Raw genomic sequence first — 12138 nt, 5'->3', positions numbered from 1 at the left:
CAGCCCCTCCTGTTTAAGAGCCTCAAAGCTCTGTCCCAGGGTCTCTTCCTACATAGACTGTTGCCAGGGTAAAGGTGGTATTTTTCCACTTTATTGAGTAAAGCCCAGCCACACCTCCTGGTCCCCACCTGGTACTTTGTAATTTGTGTGCTGTAGACTACTCTGGTACCTGTTGCTGCAAACAACTGCTTAAAATACCAGTGATCTGAGCTAAATGGACTGTCTTCCTTGTAAAAACAAAACAAAATAAAAACAAAGGAAGCATCATTAAATTTTTAAAAAAGTTTTTACCGGAAAATAGAGAATTTTTTTCCCCCTGTTTTTAGCTTTCTTTTGTTCCTTCTTCATGGGAACAGGGTGCATACATGCTATGGGTTCTATTTGTGATTCCTTGAGGCAGGGATTGTCATTGAGCCTAAAGCTGGCAGGTTCTTCCAATGTATAAGTTTAAAATGGCTTTTAATGTTTTCTCTGAAAGACAGAAAAGGTGTTTATTTGAATGTTATCTAAACTTTTCCAAGCACCAAGGCTCACTGTGACTGATTGTCCAGGAAAGAAAAGCATGAAATTCAGATCCTTGGATTGTGTTAAAGTCACCTTCTCCAGTTATTTTTTTCTGTGTACTGTATTTAACCCTCTTTAGTAATAGAGTTCACAGAGCCCTTTCTTCACACCTTTTGTTTTAGCAATTATTGCATCGTACTTAAATGATTTGTGACCTTTCTCCCTTGCTGGCCCTTCTTGGGAGTGTGGTGGTTGGAAATATTTTCTGTGTTATGTGCTTCCAAACTTTTATCTTTTAGTGCCAATGCGCCTAGAGGTGTAAGAAACTTCATTTGCCTGCACATCTTTTTGTATTTTATGTATTTATGTTTTTTTCTTTTAGGCTCTTCAATGTATATATATTATGGCTAGAAGATGAGAATTTTCAAAAAGGAGATACGTATATCCCTTCTCTGCCAAAGCATTATGATATTCACAGGCTAGCAAAAGTGATGCAGAATCAGCAGGTAAAACCATGGCAATGTCTCTCTGTAATTTGAATTGGTTACTTTTATAACCTAATGGTAAAACCACTTGTTGATACGGAAATCGGGTCACTGGTATGGTCGTTGTTTTTGTGGTTTTGTCAACATATAAGTGATTTTTTTGTAGGAGTGTTTCCTTTTGAATCTCTGACCCCACTATGGCCTCACCTGAAGGCTTGAAGCTCATTCTGGGACCTTCTACAGCCTCGTAAACACAGCCTTTCTCTGACTGTATTCTTCCTTGTTTTAAATCGTCAGCAGCTGAACAATTTTATTAAGCAGTCATCTCTACTCCCATAAAACTGTGTAAGAATTTGTTAAGATTGTTAAGATTCATATGTTGTACAGAAAGTTAGTAGCATGGAGATAGGGAGTTCACCTTTGTTTGCCTTTGGAGATGACTTACTTGTAGCTATCACAGTTTTGGTTGCCCTTTTGGAGATACTCAATTCTAGTCTTCACATATCCTAATTTGTTCTCTCCCTGGTACCCAAGCAAAGATGTCTGTGGTCTTTCTTAGGCCAAAACTTCTGAGTTTTCGTTAAGCTTCTGTAGCTATCATTTGTGTGAGTGTGTGTGTGTGTGTGTGTGTGTGTGTGTATGTATGTAGGCATATCTCTTCTGTTCCAGTTTCTTTTTTCTAGGGGCTGAACTCTACTGGGCATTGACCCCCAACATTGGATGGGATTTAGGATCCTCTGAGACTTGAGAGACTTCAATTTGGGTCTTTAAACCTAGTTGTTTCCACACTGTATATACTATTTCATCTCTAGTAGGTGTCTTTCACTTTCTTCTGTGTTCTTTGTCTTTCCTTCCTCTCTTTTCTTCTTTCTTCTTCCCTTCTTTCTGTGAGTATCTGTTGAATGCCTTTAAGGTGTCAGGCATCTAATAACAAAGACGAAAAGAAACTTGATGCAGTCTCTGCCTTTAAGGTGCTTACTGTCAGATGGGGGACTAAATTATTGCATCCAGTGATGAAGACTGTGGGGGTGGAATGCACAGGGTGCTGTGGAAACATGCACAAATGGCACCTGATTCAGACTGAGGCTGGAGTGTGACCTTTGAACTGAGCCCTAAAGGACAAACGGGAGTTCTCAGGTTGATAGGAAGACATGGTGATGTGGAGTGGCAGAGAGGATGTTACCAGCAGGACGTCTTTTTCCAAAGGCTTCGTTTGAAGAACTATTGAAATAGCAGGAGTAGTTAAATAAATGGATAAATTAAAAATATATTGAACTTTGTATCCTGTTCCATTGATTTATATTTCTGTTTTTGTGCCAGTACCATACTGTCTTGATTACTGTAGCTTTGTAGTATAGTCTGAAGTCAGGGTGCCTGATCCTCCAGCTCCATTTTTGTTCTCAAGATTGCTTTGGCTATTCGGGGTCTTTTGTGTTTCCATACAAATTGTGAAATTTTTTGTTCTAGTTCTGTGAAAAATGCCAGTGGTGGTTTGATAGGGATTGCATTGAATCTGTAGATTGCTTTGGGTAGTAGAGTCATTTTCACAATGTTGATTCTTCCAATCCAAGAACATGGTATATCTCTCCATCTATTTGTATCATCTTTAATTTCTTTCATCAGTGTCTTATAATTTTCTGCATACAGGTCTTTCGTCTCCTTAGGTAGGTTTATTCCTAGATATTTTATTATTTTTGTTGCAATGGTAAATGGGAGTGTTTTCTTGATTTCACTTTCAGATTTTTCATCATTAGTGTATAGGAATGCCAGAGATTTCTGTGCATTAATTTTGTATCCTGCTACTTTACTAAATTCATTGATTAGCTCTAGTAGTTTTCTGGTAGCATCTTTAGGGTTCTCTATGTAGAGTATCATGTCATCTGCAAACAGTGACAGCATTACTTCTTCTTTTCCGATTTGGATTCCTTTTATTTCTTTTTCTTCTCTGATTTCTATGGCTAAAACTTCCAAAACTATGTTGAATAATAGTGGTGAGAGTGGGCAACCTTGTCTTGTTCCTGATCTTAGTGGAAGTGCTTTCAGTTTTTCACCATTGAGGATGATGTTGGCTGTGGGTTTGTCATATATGGCATATGGCCTTTATTATGTTGAGGAAAGTTCCCTCTATGCCTACTTTCTGCAGGGTTTTTATCATAAATGGGTGTTGAATTTTGTCGAAAGCTTTCTCTGCATCTACTGAGATGATCATGTGGTTTTTCTCCTTCAATTTGTTAATATGGTGTATCACGTTGATTGATTTGCGTATGGTATTGGCACAAAAACAGAAGTATAGATCAATGGAACAGGATAGAAAGCCCAGAGATAAACTCACGCACATATGGTCACCTTATCTTTGATAAAGGAGGCAAGAATATACAGTAGAGAAAAGACAGCCTCTTCAATAAGTGGTGCTGGGAAAATTGGACAGGTACATGTAAAAGTATGAAATTAGAACACTCCCTAACACCATACACAAAAATAAACTCAAAATGGATTAAAGACCTAAATGTAAGGCCAGACACTATCAAACTCTTAGAGGAAAACATAGGCAGAACACTCTATGACATAAATCACAGCAAGACCCTTTTTGACCCCCCTCGTAGAGAAATGGAAATAAAAACAAAAATAAACAAATGGGACCTAATGAAACTTAAAAGCTTTTGCACAGCAAAGGAAACCATAAACAAGACCAAAAGGCAACCCTCAGAATGGGAGAAAATATTTGCAAATGAAGCAACTGACAAAGGATTAATCTCCAAGATTTACAAGCAGCTCATGTAGCTCAATAACAAAAAAACAAACAACCCAATCCAAAAATGGGCAGAAGACCTAAATAGACATTTCTCCAAAGAAGATATACAGATTGCCAACAAACACATGAACGAGTGCTCAAAATCATTAATCATCAGAGAACTGCAAATCAAAACTGCAATGAGATATCATCTCACACCAGTCAGAATGGCCATCATCGAAAAATCTACAAACAGTAAATGCTGGAGAGGGTGTGGAGAAAAGGGAACCCTCTTGCACTGTTGGTAGGAATGTAAATTGATACAGCCACTATGGAGAACAGTATGGAGGTTCCTTAAAAAACTAAAAATAGAACTACCATATGACCCAGCAGTCCCACTACTGGGCATATACCCTGAGAAAACCATAATTCAAAAGGAGTAATGTACCACAATGTTCATTGCAGCTCTATTTACAATAGCCAGGACATGGAAGCAACCTAAGTGTCCATCAACAGATGAATGGATAAAGAAGATGTGGCACATATATACAATGGAATATTACTCAGCCATAAAAAGAAATGAAATTGAGATATTTGTAGTGAGGTGGATGGACCTAGAGTCTGTCATACAGAGTGAAGTAAGTCAGAAAGAGTAAAACAAATACCGTATGATAACACATATATATGGAATCTAAGGGAAAAAAAAAGGTCATGAAGAACCTAGGGGTAAGACAGGAATAAAGACACAGACCTACTAGAGAATGGACTTGAGGATATGAAGAGGGGGAAGGATAAGCTGTGACAAAGTGAGAGAGTGGCATGGACATATATACACCACCAAAAGTAAAATAGATAGCTAGTGGGAAGCAGCCACATAGCACAGGGAGATCAGCTCCGTGGTTTGTGACCACCCAGAGGGGTGGGATAGGGAGGGTGGGATGGAGGGAGAAGCAAGAGGGAAGAGATATGGGAACATGTGTATGTGTATAGCTATTTCACTTTGTTATAGAGCAGAAACTAACACACCATTGTAAAGCAATTATACTCCAATAAAGATGTTAAAAAAATTAAAAAAAATAAAATTAGCCTGTTCTTATAAAAAATATATATATATTGAAGAAGAATTAGTAGAATCAATAGGATTTTTCGATTAGGATTGATACAGTTGTAGGGCAGATTAGATAGTACAAGGACTTCCAAATTTGTAGTTTGGGAAGCTGCTGTTTACAGTACTTGGAAGAGGAAGTGCCTGAGGGGCTTCAAGGAGAGCTCTTATTAAAGAGTTGGTGGGGAGGGGATATACAGTTCTAGAGTTCAGGAATGGGGTAGTGTAGGAAATGTGGGTGTAATGGTAATAGAGTATTTGGATTAAGAAGAGGACTGAAGATGGAACTCTGAGAAGTAACATTGAAAGGCACAGAGAAATAAGGCTGAGAATATAGGGCCAGAGAAATAGGAAAAATACACAGATAATCATGGTGTCCTGAAATCTTTTGAGTGCAGGTCCATACTCATCTCTTCTTTATACTCCACAACCCAAAGCCTTATCTGAGAATTTGCATGTAGTAGGTACTTGGTCAGTGTTTTAAAAAATTAATCATAGCTTTCTTGGTTCTTTAATATTTATCTTGATTCCCTAGCATTTACACGGTTAATTGCTTTCCTTTTTTTTTTTTTAAAGTCTTTGCTTGCCATTTGATTTTTAAAAAATTTTTATTATTAAAAAATTTTTTTTATTGGAGTATAGTTGTTTTAAAATGTTGTGTTAGTTTCTGCTGGCCATTTAATTTTATAGCTAGTATTTTGAATCAGTAATTCAGGTTCAGAGTTGTTCTGTCTTTTAGTGGTTTCTGAAACATCTCTGCTTACCCATTGTTAATTCTCAGTATTCTTTTCTAATTGTTAGCCTCTGTCAATAGTACTTTAGCACAGAGGTGGAGAAAGTGACATCCAGACCCCAATTAAAGGAGATATGTATACACAGTAGGAGCATCTGGTACAGCACCTCAAACAGTTTGGTACATCCAAGATCCAGGCTTGTGATCCGGATGACTTTGGTGTTTCTTCTCTGAGTCTGGAATGCCTTGTGCCATGATTGGTTTGGAAATAACGATTTAGGACTTCATGGGAGTGTGCTAATTGAGAAGCCTGAAACATTTTTACATTTATAGGTATCCTTTAGAACACTCCAAATCAGAAAAAAAAAAAAAAGAAAACCATTGTCCACAAAGCCACAGTCCTTATCTGCTCATCAGCTATTACTGTTTGTAGTTTTTGGTGTTCATTGATAGTTGACTTTCTTTTTTACTAATGACAGTCCACCATTCTAATATATAGTCATCACCAGAGTGAAATATATGCCAGACATATATTTTATGCAAGACAAATATGCAAAATATGCAAGACAGCTCACTGGAGAGTGGGAGGAAAATACTGGAATTTCTGTTTCTATTTTTTTTGGTCAATCATATCTATTTCCTAATTATTTTACCTTTTATAATGAAAAATTCAATCATACAGAAAAATAGAATAGTATAATAGACATGCCCTTCTCCCTCTGCCTGTATGTATCATGTGTCTAGTTTCACCTATAGCCAATCCAATCCCACCACCATGTTGGAGCTAATCCTAGAGGGCATTTGATACATATTTTAAAAGACGAAGATTAAAAAACATAACAGGGCTTCCCTGGTTGCGCAGTGGTTAAGAATCTGCCTGCCAATGCAAGGGACACAGGTTCAAGCCCTGGCCGGGGAAAATCCCACATGCCGCGGAGCACCTAAGCCCACGTGCCACAACAACTGAAGGCTGAGCGCCTAGAGCCCGTGCTCTGCAACGAGAGAAGCCACGACAATGAGAAGCCCACGCACCGCAACGAAGAGTAGCCCCCACTCACCGCAGCTATAGAAAGCCCGCGTGCAGCAATGAAGACCCAATATGGCCAAAAATAAATAAATAAATTTATTAAAAAAAATAATAACATAACCCAAGAGCATTTATATCTGAAATATATTAACAGTAATTTCTTAATATCAAATATCTAGACAGTGTTCAAATTTCCAGTGCTCTTACAAATGTCATAAAAGTTTTGTTTTTATTTACTTTTACAGTTTGTTTGAATCAGAGTCTGCATTTTGTAATTGGTTGATAGTTCTTATTAATCTGTTTAAATCTATAGGTCCTCCCCTTATCCTTTTTTTTAAATTGCAACTTATTTGTTGAAGAAACTGGGTAGTTTGTCCATAGCGCTTCCCCACAGCTTGGATTTTGCTGGTTATAACTTTGTGGTGTAGTTTAATATGTTGTTCTGTCCCCTGTATTTCCTGTAAGTTGGTATTGGGACCTAGGGCTTGATATAATCCAGATCCAATTATTTTCAATATATTTATTTTTTATCTCTTTAAAAATTTTTTTTACCTATGTCTTATATTAGTTCAGTAGTATATGTATGTAATTTATAAATATACATTTAGTGAGGCTGTTGCAATAATTTTTTCCAATCATGGTACACAGTCAAAAAGTTTTGAGATTCCTAAGGTTGTTAGACATTTTATTTTTAAATTTATTTATTTGGCCGCACCACGCGGCTTGCAGGACCTTAGTTCCCTGACCAGGGATTGAACCCGGGCCCTAGGCAGTTCAAGTGCCAAGTCATAACCACTGTACCGCCAGGGAATTCCCTAGAGTGCCCATTTTAAATGTGATTTATCCTAGTGCTTGGAGAGCCTGGAGTGGACCACCTCATGTTGAAACTTATGGGTTCACTTTAAAGTTAAATATACAGTTTTATATGTGAATATGTGATTCATCTCTGAAAGTTAAAGTCCTGTGGTTCCATTTTAGGACCTGTGGATGGAGTATTTGAACATGGAGCGCATACATTATGAGTTTCAGGAAACCATTAGTCTGTGGATGCAGGCCAAGCTTGAGTCCCATTCTACACCCTGCAGTTCGTCAGTGCCACTGGACTTCACTGATCCTTTGTTGGGTGAGTTGTGTGAGTGTGCATCAGACCCTTTGAATGAATGAGTGAGTGAATGAATGAGTGAATGAATGGGTGAGGGAGTGAATCGGAGCCATTGAGGGTTAAGGTTCACAAAGTGTACCCCTCAGTGAGAATTGCTTTTTTAGGAGTTCATTGTTAACTTGTTAACCACTTGGGGTTAGGTTATGCTTTGAATGAGAGAAATTCCAAAAACAGTGAGGACTTAAATAAGATAGGGATTTTTTTCCCATGTAAAAGAAGTCTGGAGGCAGGCAGTTCAGAGCAGTAGCTTTATGGCCTGAAAGCCTTCAAGGACCCGTGCACCTCCTACCTTGCTGTCTCACTGTGTTCACATCTGACATCCACTTATGGTTCAACGTGGCTGCTTAAGCTTAAGCTGTCACATTTGCATTCCATTCAGCGGGTAGGGAAGTCTCCCTCTTTTAAGGACTCTTTCAAGAAGCTGCTCATAGACTTTCCAGTTACATCTCATTGGCCCACACTGAGGCATGACTCTTGCCATGGAGTTTCCCCACAGTCTGGATGTTGCTAATTATACCTTTGTGGTATAGTTTAATGTTTTTCTGTCCCCTGTATTTCTTGTAAATTGGTATTGGGAAAGTGATTATGTACTTTGTGGTTCATTTTCTGCATGATGCTTTAAAAAGATATTTTAATTGACTTACAACATGTAAAGTAGAAGCTAGAATTTAATTATTTGGGGTTTGCATTGAGCAGATAAGGAACCTGAAGTGTATGGTGGTTAGCTAACTTTCTGAAGTCACAAAGCTGGGGCTTTGAAGAGCAGGCTTCAGAGACCCTGCTCTTCACCACTTGTCTTATTTCTGGTGATCAGTACAGGTTGCAGTTCTAAATAAAGTTAAAGCCTAGATTTTTAAATAATTAGTTTCAGGTTTTTCTCAGATGAGAGCAGGTTAGATGATGATTATATCAAACGATGGAACTTGTGATTGTGATTGTAGGAAAAATTTCAGCAGCTCTTCATAGGTTATTGTATACTTACGACACCAACTTCTTTTTCTTAAATTTGTTGGCTTCGTAACTTTTTGTCAGTTGTGGTCCAGAGTTGTGATTATAGTTAAATATGCTCTGAATTAAGTTTTTTTCTGTCTTTTGTTTTGGATTTAAAGTACCACCCTTGATTTTCCTTTTGTAATAAGTTATATTGGGTTAGAAAAAGACCCTCCCCACCTCCCCCACCCCCATTTTCCTTTAGAGTCATGACCTAATGTTGCTTGAAAGAGACTTGAACATAGTCAGGAATCTTACCCCATGGTGAATATCCAGCTTTGTTACATTCTGTGCATAGAGTGGTAGTTCTAGTGGAAAAACCCCAGCTATAAGGGACAGTCCTGGACTTGACCTGTTTGGAATGTTAAATTCCATCTGTTTGGATTACAAACAATACAAGTTTTCTTATGCCAAGTAAAGTCATGGCTATTAAGTTTTCTTTAATTTTTCTTAACAAGAATAGAAAATTGAATGCTATATCTGGAATGAAATCGGAAATTCAGAGTAGTCCCTTAAGTACTTTGTTAACTTACTGACTTGAAATTCCTTTGACCTCTCCCGACCTCTGTTATCTTACATGGCAGCATTTTTCTTCATGTTCTTCAGTCCCTATGAGCTGTGTGGTATGTGGATAGCGTAGTGAAAAGAAAGGAAGGGAAGATAGGAATTTATTGGACACCTGCTGTGTATTCAGCTGTGTAATGAGTGTAGGAATATAAACATTTAAGTTGGATTGACCAGTATGAGATCATGTGAAATCTAGTGCAAAGTTGCATGGTACAGATTTACTGTTTTTTACCTTTATTTTTCTTATATGGTACATGATTTCTTATTTGTATTTGTAAATCAGTTTTTGAGTGAATGAACAAATGAATGAATGAATGACTGTATGGCTACATAAATATAAGTTCTGTAGGAGTTCATGCCCATGTCTTCATTCATTTTAACTCTACTACTCTCCACCCTCCTGTTCAAACCTTGGCCTAATGTAGGACTTTTCACTCAGCTTCATTCCATAATGCCCATTCCTCTTTCTCCTATTCCTATGAAGTTTATTTGGATGACTGCATTAAACTCTTAACTGGGCTACCTGCCCCATTTCCCCAGTCCACTGTCCAGATGATAGCTACCATCTTTCTAAAGCTTGCTTCGAGTTATTCACTAGATCCCTTTTACACTAGTGTCAAGTCCAAACACCTTAGCATGTTATGCAAAGCTGTCTAGGGTGATACTTTAAGATTGTGAGCAGTAGGTCTTTAGCTATCATCAAGACTTTTTGAGGATAGGAATTCTATTTAATCATATCACATGCTCCTGAGCTCCCAGCTCCTGGGTAGAGTATTATTAGGCTGGTGGGTGATCTCTCAGAACTTGGAAGGAACAAAAGATAATTTTATTCATTTAGACCTCTGATGATTTAAACAACTATTCTTCAGATCTCTTAACATTCTTTATGAAGGTAACAGTTTAGTTTTGTAGTACATTATGACCTAGTAGTAGCCGTTATTCAGTAAATATGACTTAATTTTTTTTTCAGCTAAAGAAAGGGTTTTAAGTAACCTGCGGAAGCACGAAGACCCCCAACCTCCCCTTGTTCTGCAGCCAATGAGGCCTCCTGTGCCAGTTATTTCCTCAGCCTCGATCCTGAGTCAGAAGGACGCCATCCAGCTGGTACGCACAGACCTGAATCTGCTGCGGCAGCAGGCCAGGTAAGACACAAGCCCTCCAGGATCATGCTTCTGTGCTTGCTGCTTTGACAGCCTGATGAGTAGAGTAGAACCTAGAAGAGCTTCTTCAGTAGCCTCCTCACCACCAGGGTAATTTGACCAGACTGGCTCAGATGGTTACCTTAGTTAACCAAGTTGTGACAAGTCTTTTAATTTCATGTAGAAATTATGTGGTGCTTTCATGGACTATATACATTGTACAGTTTCTTGTGGCATTTCCGAGTGGCGGCAGTGCCAGCTAAATTTTTTTCTTATGCTTTCCCTGAGGAAATCTGATCCTGGAAAGATGGTGTTAAAAGGGAATGAAATGAGATTTACTCTCTTTTGTCACTGCTTTGCTCTCTAACTCTCCATATTCTTTTAAAAATTGACACAGATACTTGATCGAAGTGTGGGAAAGTCATTTTAGTATTTTGAGTTCACAGTGGATACAGAATGATCAACTGTATAAGGTTTTGATTGTACCTTGTGATCCTGTGAGGAGGAGTGCGTGTAGAGTCTGTTTTTTTTATAAAGTGAAAGAGTTTATCTTTGCAAAGCCCATGGGAATCAATCTCTTATTGGCCCTTTATCCCTTGGTTGTCTTTGGTTTAGTCGTGTATCGTATGTGTGTTGTTTGCACATGCAACACACAGGCCTCCTGCACATCACCGTAATAATCAATACAGTTAAAACAGTGTTGACACCCATGTAAACAACTAGCTTTTCATGTCTTCCACATCTCAGGTTGAGTTGCTAATATCTAAGAAGTCACTGGTACTTACAAATAAGGTACCCCTTTAGGATGATTAAATCAGGATGGAATTCTCATTTGTTCTTCTGCATTTAAGGGTTCATTTAAAAAAACATTGATCTAACACAGATTCTAAATGGAGCTTTGTTTCTGGCTAAAAACTTGTCTTACTTTTCCTTCCTTTTTTAACTCTCTGACTGCCAGGGAGAGGGTTTGGGTGAGTCTTGGCACACACACCTTTGGTTTTTTGTTACTATGGAATTCTTGTGCCTTATCGTTCTCTAATGCAGGCTGGGGGTGACCGGAAGCCTTTATCACTTATCATAAAATCTTTCCTAAGACTTTTTTTTTTTCTAACCTACCGATGATGTTTTTCAGAACTGCAGCTCTTCGGGAATCTCAGCAGGTTGTGCTGGACAGTGAGCTGTTGGACACAATGCCCAAGCAGTATGTTAATCGAGAAGAACAGACCACACTGCATTTGGAGTGTAGAGGCAGTAGTGGCAAGAAGTGCCAAGGAGCTGGAGTTGTAACAGTTCAGGTAAGATTAAGATTACGTGTCTTCATAATTCAGAGAGTTTCGTTTGAGTCCCTAATATTGGCATATCATTGAGAAAGACTGAAAGAAGTATTTAGTACATCATCCATGTCCCAAAACATTTAATAGTTCTGGGGAGAGTGAAGATACATACAAAGCTAATCACTTATTTCCATAAGTGCTGATGAGTCTTATAAGACAGATAGTCAGATAGAAATGAAAAGAAAAGGGGAATAATTGAGATGATTCTTGGAGAGAGGGGCTCAAACTAGTGTTAAAAGATTTTGGTGATGATACTTTGGATTCAGTTAGAAGGAATGTGGGAATGGGGTCACCATGACTTCACCTAGGGGTCAGTGGCTCAATCGATCTGTTTCAGTTGTTTTTTTTTGGGGGGGGCAGT

General features: G+C 38.3%; 1 protein-coding gene across 2 annotated transcripts in view; it reads left to right on the top strand.

Annotated features, from left to right (window-relative positions):
- Positions 1-12138, top strand: part of EPG5 (ectopic P-granules 5 autophagy tethering factor) — a 126935-nt gene that overhangs the window by 61983 nt on the left and 52814 nt on the right. For both annotated transcript variants that reach the window (XM_030867834.2, XM_030867833.2), the window contains exons 24-27: positions 887-1010; positions 7564-7708; positions 10275-10446; positions 11576-11738. In XM_030867834.2, the coding sequence (XP_030723694.2) occupies positions 887-1010; positions 7564-7708; positions 10275-10446; positions 11576-11738 (604 nt within the window). The remainder of the gene's footprint in view (positions 1-886; positions 1011-7563; positions 7709-10274; positions 10447-11575; positions 11739-12138) is intronic.

Source organism: Globicephala melas, chromosome 13 (genome assembly GCF_963455315.2).
Source record: "Globicephala melas chromosome 13, mGloMel1.2, whole genome shotgun sequence".
In the NCBI taxonomy this organism is placed as follows: Eukaryota; Metazoa; Chordata; class Mammalia; order Artiodactyla; family Delphinidae; genus Globicephala; species Globicephala melas.
Note: the sequence above shows the minus strand (reverse complement) of the source record. Positions and strands in the feature narration are given on the sequence as shown.